Source organism: Larus michahellis, chromosome 9 (genome assembly GCF_964199755.1).
Source record: "Larus michahellis chromosome 9, bLarMic1.1, whole genome shotgun sequence".
Classification (NCBI taxonomy): domain Eukaryota; kingdom Metazoa; phylum Chordata; class Aves; order Charadriiformes; family Laridae; genus Larus; species Larus michahellis.
The window spans coordinates 30318159-30335972 of NC_133904.1; the positions used below are offsets into that span (position 1 = coordinate 30318159).

General features: G+C 39.1%; 1 protein-coding gene across 2 annotated transcripts; it reads left to right on the forward strand.

The window, feature by feature from the left end:
• The first annotated feature begins 2198 nt into the window (after window positions 1-2198).
• Window positions 2199-17666, forward strand: HTATSF1 (HIV-1 Tat specific factor 1). 2 transcript variants are annotated; one of them, XM_074599676.1, is made up of 10 exons: window positions 2210-2627; window positions 2906-3088; window positions 6755-6959; window positions 7280-7327; window positions 8469-8623; window positions 9685-9848; window positions 11494-11593; window positions 12095-12184; window positions 12664-12801; window positions 13178-17666. In XM_074599676.1, the coding sequence occupies exons 1-10, from the start codon at window positions 2460-2462 to the stop codon at window positions 13457-13459; spliced, it is 1533 nt and encodes a 510-aa protein (XP_074455777.1). In that variant the 5' UTR covers window positions 2210-2459; the 3' UTR covers window positions 13460-17666. The 2 variants fall into 2 exon arrangements, with proteins under 2 accessions (XP_074455778.1, XP_074455777.1); XM_074599677.1 differs by lacking the exon at window positions 2906-3088 and having other exon boundaries at window positions 2199-2627.
• Window positions 17667-17814: the final 148 nt, after the last annotated feature.

Here is a 17814-nt window from a genome sequence, read left to right on the forward strand (position 1 = left end):
AGTGTGAGGGAATTTGAGGTAGTTTGTCCTCATAGCTACATTAAAGTGTGCGGATCAGATTTACCAGGCACTAACCCTGCTGCACGCAAGCATGATCTCACTTCCACGGGACTGAGATGAAACTTGGCTCTCCTGCTCCCCAGGACAGCGCCCCAGTGACTTGCTGTAGGTAGATCTGCACGCTAGGGAAATCCGTACCGTGCTCCTCCTGCCCAGGAAGCTTAATTGGTCAAACTATTGGCACCAGCAGCCTGTGCCAAGGGAGGAGCAAGACCCAGTGTGATTTTTTGACATTTAGCACACCATTTAAGTGTTATCTACCTCTTTTGGGTTTTGTCTTTGCCTCTAGTAGGATATGAAAACACTTTCTGCCTCAGTGACAGACGACGGCCAGCTGGCTACACGGCACCTCAACTGACAGCAACTACATTTAGTCAGGTTATGAATGTAAAAAACTGCCAAAATCAAATAAGCAGTTTAAGACGTAAATTGTATTGCTCTTAAAATGATTAAGGCTATGATTATCTTGCTTCTAAACACACACCCAATTCCAATTTTTATAAGTAAGCACGGTTCACGTGAAGACTCTCATGCTCCTCACCAAAAGCGAATACCTATTTGAGAGCTAATACAAATGTCTCTTAAGCTGTCAGTTTATAAGTGGTGACGAAACAATCTTTGGACAACTATCGTAATAGCCCTGCCAAGAGAAAATTCTTGAAGCATGAAAGATGTCATTAACCAGGCTGGATGTTCTTTGTGTAACAGCCAAAGGTTACTAGAAGTGTATATTTATATCCTCAGCAATTTCATCTGACGGTCTGTTGACCAGCCAGTTAGCTGATGTCGCTCTCTCCCTGCAGAGCTTCACAAGCTCAGGATCGTGTCTTTGATTTTATTATCGTTCCAGTCTGTATCACAGTAAAGATATATTTGTTCCTGGAATACTCACTTTCAGCAAACTTCTGTCCTGAATATTATTTTCATTGCTTAGTGGAAAGACTGCTTTGCCGCTGGCAACCAGCCACCGACAGCCTTGGTAGGATTGTTCAGCTAAATTTTTATTTAAAACACATGCACTCTTTTAATACCTGGGGTTTATAGCTCTAGGTTAGATTTTGAAAAACAAAACCTGAACAGTGTGCTTCGTTATCCTCTAAATAAATACTTTTAAATACATAATTCAGCAATTAAATTTGTTTTTGATGTGAAAACCACTAGATGGCACTGAATGAAGGTCTTTTAAAAGAACTGATTGGAGTAAGAAAATTTTATTTAAAGTATTTCAGTATCCACCGGTAGAGCACTAAACTGATGGACAGCTAATTGCAGGCTTCATCAATGCAAACCAATTCAAAATTTTGAAGACCTCATCCCTTGCATTGTACCAACCCTTCAGCAAGGGAGAGCAACAGCCGTAGCTGGAGGCCATCAGCCTGTCACACCCCTGTCCTGCAGAAAGCAGGTGCTTGTGCCACCCAGGCAGACCCCAGCAACTGCTCCTCCTGCCCAGGAAGCTTAATTGGTCAAACTACTGGCACCAGCAACCTGTGCCAAGGGAGGAGCAAGAACCAGTGTGATTTTTTGACATTTAGCATGCCATTTAAGTGTTATCTCCCTCCTTTGGGTTTTGTCTTTGCCTCTAGTAGGATATGAAAACACTTTCTGCCTCAGTGACAGACGACGGCCAGCTGGCTGCGCAGCACCTCAACTGACAGCAGCAACTTGACTGCACAGTGCTGTCCCAAGGCACAGTAGGGACAACTAGTGCAGGACAAAGTACTTGCACTGCTTCACACCCCTTAGCAGGCTTTTATTTTACGTAAGTAAAACCTCAACAGTCTCCACACAAGGCCCATGTAGTCAGGGCTGCATACACACAGCAGGCCCAGGTAGGTCCGCAGGCCCAGAAGGGGCCTCAGAGCCAGAAGGGGCCTCCTGCCGAGCCGCTGCCTGCAGTGAAACAGCTCTGCAGCCTGAGGGAAAGGAGCCCCGACAGCCCCGACAGCGCGTAGCCACCAGACACTGCGCCATCACTACAGGCCTCAGCCCGCACAGAGGCGGGAAGGGAACTCCCGCCCCCTGCCCTCTCCGGGAACGGCCCCCCTCCTCCCCATTGGCTCCGCCTTCCTCACGTGATCAGCCAGCCGGCGGCTCAGTGGCTGCGGGGTTCTTAGAGGGCGGGGGGGGGGGTGTGCGCCACTTCCGCTCCTGCGCCCTGCGGGGGTGCTGGGACGGTCACCGGCCGCGTGAGGCGGAGAGGCCCCGCGACGGCCCGCCCGCCCGCCGCTTCCGGCTGCGCGTGCTCGCGCTCGCGGGCGCTGCCCCGGCCCCGCCGCCGAGAGGGGCAGGGCCAGCGGGCGCCTCAGGCGGCGGCGGCGGCGGCGGCGGCGGCGGCGGCGGGTGCCTAGGCCCGGTGCGGGCGTCTCCGCTCCCCCTTCCCCGCCGAACGGGCCAGGATGAGCGGCGAGGACGGGAACGAGGAGTTCTACCGGCAGCTGCAGCTCCAGCAGCAGTACGAGGCCGAGCCCGGCGGCGAGGGGGAGGCCGACCCCTTCACCTACGTGGACCCGGCCGATGGGGCCGCCTACGAGTGGGACCGGGAGAAGAAGGCCTGGTTCCCCAAGGTGGGTGCGGAGGCCGCCGCCGCGCTCCCTGAGGGGCGGGCGGGCCGGCCCGGTGCCCCCTGCCCGGTGTGAGGAGCGGCCTCCTCGCCTAGCTGCGGCCTTCTGTGGGAGAGCCTGGTGGGGGGCCGGCGGCGTGCCCAGGTTCCCCCCGCGGAGGGGTGAGAAAAAAGAACAGTTGATGTTGTTGGGGCTCTTCAGCACCGGGGTGTCTCGCTTGTCTGGATGCGGCCAAATCCAGTGCAAAGTCCCTGTGGCACTGAAACACTCTTGTTTTACAGGCAAAACCACGGCAGCTGGCGTTGCCTCCGTCTGTAACCCAACCGGCTGCATTCTGCTCTTTTGTTGTGAAGAGCCGTAGGTTGGCTTTTCTCCTTGGCTGCGAATCTACAATTGCTCAGGCCCGGCATGAAGTCACAGTTATATTTGTGGATACTAACAAATCGTTACTGACGTTGACATGTGTAGGTTTCTTTGTCATGGGAGCTGAGGTTATCTGTATTTTTCTGTTGGGAGTGAAGAAGTGAACTACTTTGTTGAGAGACCTAGATGAAAATGGACTAGCATGTCCCTCTTCTGTTATTATCTGAAAATAAGGCATGTGTAAAGATGCTTTCCTTCTTATTAGATCTTAGAAGTGCACTTGAAAATTAAGTGTATTTGGCTTAGAGGCATTCCACAGAATGGAAACGTGTTACAGTTTTTCTTCTTGTGTTTTTTTTTTTTAATTAAATATTTTAAGTATAAAAAGCCAACTTGTTATAACAACGTGGTTCTTCAAGGTGAGAAGGAACATAGATTTAACGTGCTGATCTGTAGAGAAGGCTCCGGGGAGACCTTACAGTGGCCTTCCAGTATCTGAACTGGGCCCACAAGAAAGCTGGAGAGGGATTATTACAAGGGCTTGTAGTGGTAGGATGAAGGGTAGTGGTTTCAAACTGGAAGAGGGGAGATTTAGATAAGATGTTAGGAAGAAATTCTTGACTGTGAGGGTGGTGAGCCCCTGGCCCAGGTTGCCCAGAGAAGCTGTGGCTGCCCCATCCCTGGAGGGGTTCAAGGCCAGGCTGGACGGGGCTTGGAGCAACCTGGTCTGGTGGGAGGTGTCCCTGCCCAGGGCAGGGGGGTGGAACTAGATGATCTTTAAGGTCCCTTCCAACCCAAACCATTCTATGATCTGCAAGTGAAATAGTAGTTTCATTACTATGTGACAATGAATGAGGGCAGTTACTTAATTTAGAAATATTACGACATTTTATAGCATGTACTTCATAAATGTAGTGTGCCAGTTCTTATTTGCGGCTCTGAATTCATTGCAATTCAGAGAATCTGAGTGAGAATGAAGCCTGTAGTGCCAAGTTTATATGTGTGTAAACCTGGTAAGGTCCATGTAGCAGAGGGCTTACGGAGGGATAAAAACATGTGAAAAATCCAGACTCGCGAAGTGAGTGGAGAGCTTAGTACTCCCGGCTCCCAGTGGAGTGCTATATCCAGTAAGCATGGTAACTTTTAAAAGGGTTCTTTTTTTATTATTATTATTTTTTTTTATTTCTACTGGGAGCGTTGGTCTTTCCTAAATGCCTCAAATATCTACCTTGGAAAGGAGACAACATTAAGAGTTGGGCAGATTATATAGGAACAGCAAAGTTCCTTAGTAAATATGATGTATAGTAGAAGTTGGTAAAGAATTGTTGTGAAACTCTGTGTTATAGATAGGTCACTGAGCTCAATACCACAGTATCTCTGGTTACTTAATTTTGATGATGATTATTCAGCAGAGTGTCTTATCAAAATAGATTTAAGAGACCACGGGAGCCAGAAATTGTAGTTCTTCCTCTGCTCCATGAACGCTAATAAAATTCCTTATCTCTGTTCTCTGGCAAAAGATTAAGTAATCATCATCTACAGACTAGTATTGCACTGCTGCTCTACGTTGGGAATAGAGTAGCTGCTGAACTTATTCAAAACCATATTTGAAAGCAGTGCAAAAAGTTAATGATATTAACTGTCAACGTTCCTCAGAAAAATTTGGAAAAGTCAAGTATTTAATAAAAGTGATTGCAACTTTATGTATTATTTAATTATTTTTCTTTCAATGGTACTATATTGAATTTTATAGTCCTCCATAAACATAGCACAAAATCACATGTTGAATTCATCTGCCTTCCTTCATCACTTACTGTGAAAAAACAGGCGTTGGATGTCTTTGTGAGCGTAGAGTATCTGTTCTTCATTTGGTTAATCTATTCCTTTCCATTTCAGTGTGACCCCTAGTTAATTAGATGCTAGCATGTCCTGTAGTATTGTATTTCTTTTTCTATAAGCTTAATTGCCCCAAACTGTACAACTGTGTGGGTATGGAGATAGAACTGATCTCTTTCTGTGATGTTCTCCACCAGAACGGGATTGAAGCCCCAAGTAAGGAATTCTGTGAGCGCTTGTTTTCCACGCAGGCACGGAATGACTTAAGTTCCAATAAAAGCCTTTATACTTGTATAAATTCCTTTATGCCTGCAAAAATGCATTTTAAAAGGAAGTAGTTGCAATTGTATATATGGTAGGATGATAGCATATAAAGAGGAAAAAAAAAAATCTTTGTTTTTGACTGGCAAAATTTGACAGTCCGTGGTAGGTAATTTGCTAAGAATAAATTTAGCTTTACATGAGAATGCGGCTCCACCTGAAGTTGACAAATTGAAGTTGCTGCAGGAAGGTGGCTAGTTGTTGCAGGTTTAATTACTAATTTATCAGTAGTTTCTCTGATGAAAATTAATAATATTGTTCACCAGAAAGTTTAAAAGCTTAATTCTCTGGATTTCATCAACTGTGAAACTAAGGGTTTGCTAAGATTGCTAGTGTCAAATATAATGAACCTTATTAGAACACAGTATTTTTTCTTCCTTTGTCTTGACATTGCATTATGTCATGTCTGTGAGAGCAGCCACTTACATTCCTGATTGAGGTGTGTTGCAAGTCTTGTTTAACACAGGAGCTATTTCATGCTAAACTTTCAAGTTATATAGGGCTCCACAGTCTCTTGTGTTACTCATGACAATCCTGTTAACTGTCAATTCTGCTATTTTGATTTGTCGTAAAAAAAGCTTAGAGTTGAACCATCAAGCTTCAAATCGCTATGGAAGATATGAGATGGCATTGTTAACATTGACACTTACCACAGTCTGTTGTGCCACTTTCTTACAATAGCTTAATGACATTAAGTTTTGTTCCCTTTTGAATACAGATGAAGCAAGTGCAGCACAAGTCCCAGTCAGATAAAGTTTTCAAACGTTAAGGCTCAGCTTTGGGAATAAATCATTTCAGAGTGCATATCTTCAGAAGATGCTTCATAGTGCAGTGATGCTAGCAAAATCAACTATGATGGATGTTATAAACATGGAATAACCTGCATGTGTAACATGTCTTTGTGTGTAATTGCTAGTGGCTAGTATTAAAATTTTCCTGGCTGGAAATACTGCATGTAATTTGTAGGGTGGTTTTGGTTTGGTCTTTTAAAGATAGACGCTAGCCAATGTTATATTTTATCCAAATACAGTCTCTCTCTAGAAAAGAGTGAGCTAATTATTTATCTATTGGTAGGATATAAAGTAGAGTATTCGGCCTTATAAACAGTGTGTTAAGATCCATCTCTAAGTGCAATATGTTTGTGTTGACAGACAGTAAATATGTTGTCTCTGAAAATGTTTCTATGAAAAGGCAGATGCCTACAAATGTCAGTCGTTCATCATCTGTGAATAAGTTGTTGGCTTACCTTCAGTGTCACTTTATCTCTTCAATGTGGTCAGGGTTTTTGCCCTTCAGGCAAATCCAATTTAGGTTGAAAGCAGAAGGCTTTGCGTGGAAAAAAAGGCAGAACTTCTGAAATATTTGTTAAGAAACTTCATGTGCTGTATGAAATTAGCATGTTAGTCTAGTTCAGGTGATGCCTACACTGATTGTTTTTGTTGTGCGCATAGCTTTACAAAGACAATTTAAAAACAGTTTTAAAAAACTGTTATTTTCTATCTTGCCAGATTAGAAAATGACCATGATCAGCGCACTAACGTTAAAATGCTTACAAACCTGAATTTGTAGACCTTTGGAATTTTGGATTAACTTTCCTAATTTCTTTTCAGATAACAGAAGATTTCCTGGCAACGTATCATGCCAACTATGGCTTCCATGGAGATGATACAGACAGTTCATCTGCTTCTGGCACAGCAACTGAAAGTAAGCAACCAGTAACTTCTAAGACATCAGGAACGCAACCATCAGCAAACGAGAAAGGACCAAAACAAACAGATCCCAAACAAAAAGCAGAAAAACGGAAGCTTGAGCCAGGTAAGTGCCTAAGGGTTTCCCTCTGTGTAGGCTGCAACCTGCATAATACTGGGTGGAACCTGACAACTGTTCAGTGTCATCATGTACAGCAAAGATGTAGGTTGTTCTGAAAATTTCCAGAATAATTTTAGAATTCTATGATACTTCATAGATATCCTTCTAAGTCCATGTACAGGGTGGAAAAAAAGCAAATTAAGGTGTGTTCAGAGCTTTTCCTGTGGGCAAGCAAAAATTCTTAGAAATCTAATGGAATGTGAACGTTAGTGTGTGCTCCCATGTTTAATATATTGGCACAACTGAATTAAAACTCTGTTTTTTAGGGTGGTTTCATGTTGAAGAAGACAGAAACACAAATGTTTATGTGACTGGTAAGTAGTAGCATTTATTTCTCTCGTTTGACCTAAGGATGGTAAAAGAGACTCGTATATGTCTCACTGGCTTCTAACATTACCTATTCAGTTTGCCACTTGCAAGCTACTTAATGTTGTTTTCCTGACTGCATAATGTCTTTGTGACCTTTAATTGCAGATGTGTGAAGGTAATATAAGGGACATATTCCATGTTTTTATCTTTTAAATGTGATATTCTGTGAGCTGTGTCAGCCAAGTCACTGATTTACTATTTTTTTTAAGTAAGCTACAGCAAAGAAACATAATCTTTGCAAAGTCCTAAAGAATATTGACTATATATATCACTTAATGTTTTAATCTCTAATTTTTCTTTGATTTTATAAATACATAATTCAATTATTGGATAAGAAGGAGGAAACAGTAAGTACAAAAAAACCCCTAGAAATTGAATGAGCAAGTAACAGGGAAGTTCAAATGAAACTATCTGTGCATTTATTATGAAATTTTATTTTGGATGTTGGGGTGCTATCTTTAGGTGCATACACAGAGGTACATTTGGTGGTTCTGAGCAGTCACAGAAATGCACACAGTTGAATTCTCAGAAATCTTTATCCAGGCCAAACTAGCATGGAACATTCACATAATTTTCTCCCTCCGTTTTGTGTGTTTTTTTTTTTCTTAATTCAAAGTTCAGACTTTGAAAACTCCATACGTTATCAGTTGCTTTTTTTTTGTCGAATTTGTGGATGGATAAAATAGTTGTCTGTTTATAGATTGGGGTAGGTTTTTTTTGTCTCCGATCACTAGAGGTGCAGTGGAACTTGAAACTTGGGCAGGATAGTTGTGTTTGTGTAGGCCATTGTGTCCACTGCACCGTCGGTATCGTGTATAGTGCTAAAGCTCTAGGCCTGCATATTAGGGAGCACAAAGATGTTGCTGTACGCTACACCTATTAAAAAGTAAAAGAATTTTCAAAGTGCTAGTATGAAGTAATGCTTAAAAGGTAATATCGAAAATATTGGTCCCAAGCGTGGTATGTAAAATATTGTCCTTAATTTTGATATGTTTCATTTAAAGAAACATTGTGAGGTTTTTGTTCTAATGAGGTTTTAAAAAAAATTGAACATCCTCAAGCCTTCTGTTTTAATTTATTTTGCAGGTTTGCCACCAGATATTACTAAAGATGAATTTGTACAAGTCATGTCAAAATGTGGCATCATCATGCGAGATCCACAGACAGAAGAACACAAAATCAAACTTTACAAAGATAAGGAAGGAAATCTTAAAGGAGATGGGCTCTGTTGCTATCTAAAGGTCAGTGGTGCAATGAAATGCAGATTTCCTTCCCATTGAAGATACTTGTGGGCACTGTTTCAGAATCACATTCAGAAGAGTCTTGAAATATCTAAAGTATAACTTAAAATGGGTCTAAAGGAACACTTAAGGTGTCTGTTTTATTCCAGAACTGCCCACATATCTGCTTGTGCACCTCATTCGTTTCCTCTTAACCACCCCCACCCTCCCCCTGAAAATATCTGTAATACCTGCTGGACATGTCTCTACGTGTTCCTGTCTTGGGTGCCACTGATTATGGGGTGAAATGGGGAACCTCTTCACCTTTTACTTTCAAAGTATGCTACTATGTGGCCAAGAATACAGAAATAGCAAGACAGGAAGGAACATACTGTAGTGCTGTATTTACAACGTTTAATTGACAGCTGGTTAGGTTCAGAACTGTTCTTGCATTCTGTATTAGCCTATAAAAGTTTAGGCTGCAATACGATTTCCTTCGTGGTTCTCACTTGTGAAGCATTTGGAAAGTTAGTGCTTGCAAGTGCAATCTGCTTTAATTCTGCAAGAAGCACCAGGCAGTACTAAATTAACTTCATTGTAGTCTATGCTATTTTTGTAATTTTCGTAGTTAGGGCTGTTTAGTGCACAAGTATAAAGACAGTCTGTGCTCTAAAGGGCTTTTAGGAAAACATTAAAAATTACTTAAGAGCCTCAAAGTCTGCTGTTCTTGGAAACGTCATACAAGCTTTATAGAAAATCATCCCCCTGAAATTTTGTTATTCTCGCTTTTAAGTTCATCAGCTTACTTGGCCATTGCAGATTAGTTTTTATGACATAATGAATGAAATGTGTGCAGTTGCTTTTGGGAGCATTACTCCACTATAACAGTGGTGAAGAAATACTGGGTTTCAAAAAAGAAAGCATTGCTAACTCTGTGTCAAGAGACTCAAGGAGATGTGGCATTATGTTTTTCAGTGACAAGGAATTGATTCTTAGCCACGATATGCTTAACTAAATGTTACTGGAATAATTTGACTGTGCCATGTGCTTTAAAGCTTGTGTTCTGTTTTATCTCCAAATAGAGAGAATCAGTTCAACTTGCATTGAGACTTCTGGATGAGGCAGAAATTAGAGGCTATAAATTGCATGTTGAAGTTGCAAAGTTTCAACTGAAGGGGGAGTATGATGCAAGCAAAAAGAAGAAGAAATGTAAAGACTACAAGAAGAAGCTGTCTCAACAGCAGAAGTTTGTATTTTTTATTTCAGTAAAATATTGCTTGAATTCTAAGTGCTATTAGTAAAGCGCTGCTTTCAAATGCAATGCTATGAGTTATGCAAAAGTTGAAGTCTTATCTGACAGTGAAATAGCTTAAATATCACATATTTGGAGGGGAGGAACTTCTAAATTAAATGTTGACATAATGAACTTCTTCATCATTGACACATTAAAATAATACATAGGTGGTGTGGTTCTATCTCAAACCAGGACACAAGGGGAGCCATGGTCCTTTCAGTTATAGAAGAAAATATTACAACTTTTGGGAGATAAAAGACTTCGTTTTTTTTTCTCAGTGTGTGAGTGTGCAAGTCCTATCTTAGGCTTACTTTTTTAAGGTACTAACACTCTGGCTGTACGGACATATTGTTTGTACCATACTTTACTTGCTGCAAAGGGCAAGAGATGCTAGCTTCTATAGGAGGAAATACTAAAATACCTCTGTAGATTCCCCCAGACCCCTCTCTCTGGTCTGAGATATGCTGGTTTTTTAATTGTACACAGATTCATTGCTTTTGTCACTTAAAAACTTTTTTTCTGCCTTTTGGAGCCAAGAAGATGCGGATTAAAGAAGAAAAAAAAATAAAGTATATAGGACGCTTAATATTTTAACGAAAGCAGCATTCCACTAAACATTTTAAATAGTAATGCAAAAAAGTATTTTGCCAGAGTTAAAGGGAATGAAGTCTACTTGGCATCTTATCAAGTAAAAATAAAAGCCACTTGAAATGTATCTACTTCAGAGATACATTGCTAGTTCTTGCTGTAAGATGTCTCTGGTGTGGAGAGAGGTATGAAAATAATTAACTTGCATTTGACAGCAATTTGTGTGAATAAACTAACTTCAGTTGGCGTTCCTTTTGAGTTGAAGAGCATAACTTAATTGCTGCTACCTTCATTGGAAATCCAAGTCATCTTCAGCTGAAGTAGCAGATACAAGAAGGACCTTAAGACTTTTTCCCCCCAAATATAATATTTTGAAATTTAGAAGTGTAAGTGAACATGTCCTTTTTTTGTAATAGGATGTGAAGTAGGCATTTCTACCAGAAGTCATAGAAGAGATGCCCTGAGTTACATTGCTAGTTTGTGGCAGTAGCTCTGTACACTGTGGAACAAAATCCATCTTGCAGCAATGCCTGTGTAAGACTGAAGGTGTTCTTACCTGTTTATTTAAATAAAAGTAGTTAAATTTTACCAAAGGGAATAGTGGATCTCCTCTTTTACAAAGTAAGTTAGGAAAAAATTGTGAAATACTGACATTTTTATCATACTTGGCAGCAACTGGTTCCTGTATCTGAGCTGATAATTAAGAAGGAAGTAAAACTTGAAGATTATTTTTTCAGTGTTTAAGAAAATGCTTTGATTCTTAAGATAATTTATAGTCCCTCTAATAGCATTTAAGTACCTTAAAATCTCAACTGCTTTGTAGGAGAAATGGTAAAACTGGATGATGATTGCATTTTTTAGAAGAGCAAGTTAACTCTTTGTGTCAAAATACATGTTTTGGTTGATGTATTGCAAAAAATGCCAAATTAATGATTTTTTTTCAACAAATACTTGTAGAAACTGAAGAGAGCCGCAACAATATCTTCTTACTGTTGCTTCATTTCATTAGACAGCTGGATTGGAGGCCTGAGAAGAAAGATGGCGCAACTCGAATGCGACATGAACGCATCGTTATTATCAGGAATATGTTTCACCCAAAGGACTTTGAGGTAGGTGGATGCGGTTTGCTACTGTTGATTGTGCTGTTATTGTCTGCGCTTTCTGCTGTTAGAATTTTAGCAAAATTGTAGGCAGATGAGAACAGCATTAAACTTGCTGTTTGGGCGGGTTTTTTTTTTCCTGTGCCAAGTATGTTTAAAATTCATTCAGTTATTTCCAAAAAAACAAGACATCAAAGATATGTATTTTTCCAAATTGTCATTTTTCACTGTGTGTATCCTGACAATATTCCGTTTTGGGATAGAAAGAGTAGGCAGTAAGTCTTGTTTTAGAATAGAGAAGCAAGTGCAAAAGCCTTATTAATAAGTAGTATTTATTAAATCCAAATAAGGGCTGTCTGTCAACTCCCAAGTGGCTTTGAAAGCGCAGCGTAACAACACTTAATTTCTAAACTTAGTAGATTGGCAGGTGTGTTCCATTGGTGATTGAGCAAAAATAAAGCTGGGAAGAAAGTGCTTCTGTTTAATCTAATCTCTGTGATTGCATTGCAGGAGGATCCCTTAGTGCTAAATGAGATCAGAGAAGATCTGCGGACAGAATGTGAAAAGTTTGGTCAAGTAAAGAAAGTTCTCATATTTGATGTAGGTATTCTTTGCAGGTTGCTTTGGCAGAATTGATGTAATGTGCAACTATGCAAAACACTTATGAGTGGAGCATTTATTTGGTTTTGTGTGTTTACTTTATGGAAACTTGACCTCATCTTCCACTATTTTAAAATTGGCTGTTTTGGAAATTAATTTATAAGCACCTATCTACTTAGCTGATGTGAAGGCAAACTCTAACTCTTCTCAATAAATTGGATACATATTACAAGTTTGAGAGTTTATAAATACATTCATTTATAGCTAAACTGGCTGAAATATTTGTCTTTTGTGTTCAAAATGTCTGTTCTGTGTACCAATAGAATAAAATGTGTAACCTTGCAAATTGAGTTTTTTCGAACCCAATTGTGTATGATCAGAATGGAGCTATATCCTGATGGATTTTTGTAAGACAATCTAAAACATCTTGGAATACACTGTTTAGAAAAGTATTAAATGAAAGTTGTCTCTCCTTACAGCGACACCCCGATGGCGTGGCTTCTGTGTCATTTAAAGAAGCAACAGAAGCCGATCTGTGCAAGCTAACTCTAAATGGAAGGTGGTTTGGTGGCCGTCAGCTCAGTGCTGAAACATGGGATGGTGTAACCGATTATCAGGTAGCCTTTTGTGGTCCTATTTCATCAAATATTTCTTCCAAACTGAAAATCTGTTTTAATTTGAGAAATGCTTGGTGTTCCCATCCCCTTCCCACCCCCGCCCCATCTTGCTTCTTGTCAAAAACTGCAAGGATGTCTCAAAAAAATCATGCTTAATTATTCAACTTAGCAAAAATTTAAAGGACCTGCTTGATGTTAAAAATTGTGTGTTGGAGTTGTCAACTTAGAGGATTAGTCACTGGATGTACAGATTGTTAGTCCACAGTCAACAGAGCCTGTTGAAGTCTTGAGATATTAGTTTGCTTAATTTTAGCTGTGTAAGTATTCATTTCTACAAGCATGACTGTAATGATGCGTATAAACGTATCTTTATTAGGTGGAGGAGACTGCAAGAGAAAGGGAAGAAAGGCTCAAGGTGTGGGGATCATTTCTAGAGGATCCTGATGCAAAGGAGCAGCAACCTACATCTGATTCAGATGCCGCAACAAGTAGCGTTAAACTGCCTGAAGGCAAACAACCTTCAAAAGTTAATGAGACATCTAAGGATGTAAATGATGAAGCCCATAAGAGGGAGAATAATGGTGAGGGCATTAATGAAGATGGTGCTCCATCTACAGACAGCAGCCTTGCAGGCAGCGATGTGGAAGCAGATACATAACGTCTTTAATGCTTTACGAAAGCATGGGTTTTAGGGTGATGTTTGAGTTTATCCCTTTCTTCAGGGTGACTGCAGACAATGTTCGTATGAATATATGCATATTAGAATGTCATCAGCTGTGTGCTTTGAAGTTTTCATTAAAAGCAGTATTTAATGAGATTCTAAAAGTTTGTATTAATTGGCTGTTCAGGTAAAGTAACTCAAGTTGCCAAGAATGCAGTAAAACTCATCAGGCTTCTTTTGTTCTAACTATGCTTGTCAGTGTTTCATTATGTAAGTGTGAAATATGTTCCAACCCTTAAGTTTATGTAACTGTATGTAACTTAAGTAATGCAAAGCTATTACAAGATTTGTGGGTTTTCCTGTTAATTTTCCTGTACCCCTTGGAGCTCGGTATCTCATCCTTAAAAATGATTCTTGTCCTGAGTGCTTTGGATCATTTTATGGAACAGATGCTGTGATGCGTAAAGGGTGAATGCATTTCGATATGTTGCTGTGCATTAAGTGGCAAATGATAAGAGCAGTACCAAGTCGCAAACTTGAAGGAAGTGGAAAACAAACAAGGTTGCCAGAGCCAAGATGAGGCAAACTGAGTGAAGGTAGATTATTAAATCACAGCATTCAGTTAATTATTTTTTCTTCCCCTGTTAAATCTTTTCTTGATGCTTAGATCTTCTGTTGAGGCTGGAATTATGTCAAGGAGACTAGAAATGCATGAGCACACACATTCTAGGCCATAATGAATTAAGACTGATCTTAAACTCTCATGGTCTGTATGCACTAGGTATGCAAAATAGGCTTTTGATTGATGTGTTGGCTTTGTTTAGTTTTTGCTTTAATATTAGAGTAAACATTTTTGTTTAACTTTGTTAGATGATGAGTGTGAGTTCTCTTCAACGTTTTAGTTTAGATTTTTGTGCTCTTTGAAGGTGCAAGGATCTCCCATATTTCATAAAATTTAAAGGCTTTTGGCAACTTGAACTACAATTTGTTGTGCAAAAGTTAGAATACTTGAAATTATGCTTTCAAATAATATTCTTTTATATGGAAAAAAGGAAATGCTAGCCCTCTTAGAAATATTTCCAAAAGCAAGGCTTTAGAAGACCTTCTAACTTTACATATCTTAATAAGTGGCAGGCTTTCAAAAATAACTTTTGGGGAGCTGTTTTGGGTGTAGTCATTGTTAACTTAGAATCCCATTATTTTGATACCTAAGGATAGAAGAATACAGACTTAGGCACTAAGCAAGAAGGATACAGACTTAGGCACTAAGCAGTTAAAATACTGGTGCTAAATTCATAGCACGCTGTTCATGTGGATGGTTACTAGCGCACATTTGTAAGGAGGATGTTTTGAATTTTTTTAATTCATATTGGATTGCAAGAAACCATAAATGCTAATTCTTATATTTCCATCCTGAAGTATTCAGAATGCTCTGAAAATCGGTATTTTCCAACTTTGTGCTCTGAGGTTACCATCTATATTTTTTTCCAGAAGTCTGTGTGGTACTCTAAATTTGGGGTTTTTTGTTTGTTTTTGTTTTTTTTTTTTTTTTAAATTGGTATGTATGAGTAGCTATGCCAACCAGAGCATCTAAGTTAACACTTGCCACTGTGGTTATAAATTATGTCTTTTTGTGACAAAATGTTTGGTCTTGCAACAGAGGGGATATTTGAATTCGGGGTTTAAAAGTTGGGGGGGTTCATTTTAAGCTGGCACAACTAATTTCCCATTTTGAGTTGCATTACAAAAAGAGCTGTATTGCCAGCCAAGAAAGACCATTTTCTCATCTTTGCAAGTGTGCGAATTGTACGTTTCAGCAAAGCAGGTGTTCAGGGAATCTGAAATGCTGCCTGGTGCCTAGCTGCACGTAGGGGTATATTCAGATGGCATCTCCGGGTTGTGTTGGTTCTGCCTTAGTTATTTTTATTGGTAATAAGCACCACGGACCTTTGAGGGCTGAAGGTTTGGGCATACGAAGAGTGTAATTTAGTGTGGTGGGTATTGCTTTCAGTGCTCCTTTGCTTCCAGCTTCTAGACTCCAGGCTTTAGATCTGTTAACTATTGTGTTTTGTTAGCTTTTTCGTTTTTTAAGAGAGCCTAGTGATATAACACTCTACGCAGTTAAATCGCCTGTTTTACAGTGGAATTGCAACGATATAGGGAAACTGTTGACAAATGTATAAATATTGTACAGTTCTATGAAGCCTTATCATGGTATCAGATATAAAAAACAAGGTTAGTGTTAGTGTTTGAAAAAAGACTGAAAAATAAAGAATCATTATATGTGCAGTAACCTTCCTCTCTCCAATTGATGTACGAATTTGATTGGCGTCCTTCAAAAATGAGACATGATGTTAAGTCTTTCCACCTTTTCCTCTAGACTTCACAGTGAAGTAGAGCACCAACAAAGACCAAACGCTTTTCTGGCTTTCCTATTAACTAGGATTCTTGCAAAAATAAAAGTTGTTTTTCCATGCAAATACGTGGTTCTAAGTGCGGCATTACACTCAAACTGGTATTTTCCTTTTGTCTACCTCTGTTACTCCCCAGTAAAATGTAAAAATATATTTTTATAAACTATTCCTTGAGTTATTGAGGCATTTAATAGTCTTTGGAGAGGCTAATGCAGCTGTAACTTCCTTTTCAGATTTTCATTGCGACCGAATTCTTCTGATGTTTTCCTTTTTTAAATGATGAAAATTTTTATAAATTAATCTGAACATAAATTAAAATTTTTCACAAAAGTTAAAATTACTATTTTGACGTACGATGATGAAAATCTTGTAGTATAGAGCAGTAATATTGAATACCAAATTTTAACCAATCAGAAGCTGAACAAGCTGATTGATTTTTAAACTTGGATTTTTTTCTGACTGAACAGCATCATAAATTGGTAAGAAGTTAAAACCCCAATGGAATTTTCACTATATTTGTTCTCTAATTAATAGTGCTTTCTGATGACTTGTTTTGCTCATTAGAAGTGACAAAATCAAACTTTTTGCTCAGTTTCTACTTTTTCTTAGGTTCCATTCCAGTGTTGCAGTATACTGCGTGTTCCTTCGTCCCTAGGCTTTTGGTGAGAGGTTCGTTTTAAGAAAAGCTGTCTTCTTCCCGCCGTATATTGTGAAAACAACAACTAGCAGCACATTGAAACAATTTGTGGATAATCATTGCTGCTCAATTTTGAACTAGAGAAATAGCTGTTTTTGCTCATTCGCAGAGTGTAACAAAATGGATGTGAAGCCACTTAAATATAACAGCAGGGAAAGAGTATTAACTGGTATTTCAGCATAATTCGGCATAGATAATCACTTTCTTAACCATGCAATATAAAATCAGTTGCTTAGCTTTAAGATATATTGGTAGTTTGCTTTACAATGAAATGCTACTTAGTGGTTTGCTGGCAAAGTCATTGTGTGGAGGTAGAAGCATTCATCAGAGATGACATGGTTTGAGGAGCGTGGCCAAGGTAGACATCTGGAAACAAAAAGCCCCAAAAGAAAAGGCACAGAGGTGGTAGCAGGTTCTCGAATGTTCATATACAGCTGTAAAGAGAGAATTAGTTTCATTTTGCATCAAAATGTTTATCTGTTTCTCCTGCTGACTTTTTTTAATTACTTTTTTTAATTGAATTTCAGTCCCTCGTACAACTTACATTTTGTATAAGGATTGCAATTCACTTAAAATCATTAGTATGTTAAATGCAGTGCATTTTGGCTAAAACATGTCCTAGACATTATTCAGTTAAGGTTGATCTATTTACAATTACAAATACTTAACTTAATTCGCTTGAGAAAACTTAAAGGTATTGGATGCTTCATAGAAACCCAACCCTGCCTTTAAATTTTCCGGTAAAATCGATATCCATACCCTGAATTCTTGAGCTGTATAACCTAACTACATTCTTAAACACAAACAAACATACCTATAGATTTTAATTGGATTTTAAATTCTCACTTTTATTTCTGAATTTGAGGAAACATACTGCAGTATGATAAATGAATTATGGAAGTTGTGTACTTGTGTTGATTTAACTTGTGAGTATTTTAGTGCTCATTATACAAGGCTTGAAGTCTTACTGTCAGGATACTCTGAAAGTTCTGTAAAATATTTATAGAATTATGAAATCTTTTGCAGCAAATTGTTTTTTGCTCATTCTGTAATACGAAAGTATATTGTTAGATTAAACTTTTCAATAAGTTGACTTGGAACTTTTCTGCCAGGTTATTTTATTTCGATAAGATAAATCGATCGTTTTCATTTATCCTTTAGAAAACCAACATTTAAAAAAAAAAATCATATTTGAATAATATCTAGACCTGTGACGGCATCTGGGAATCCCTTGATTTGTC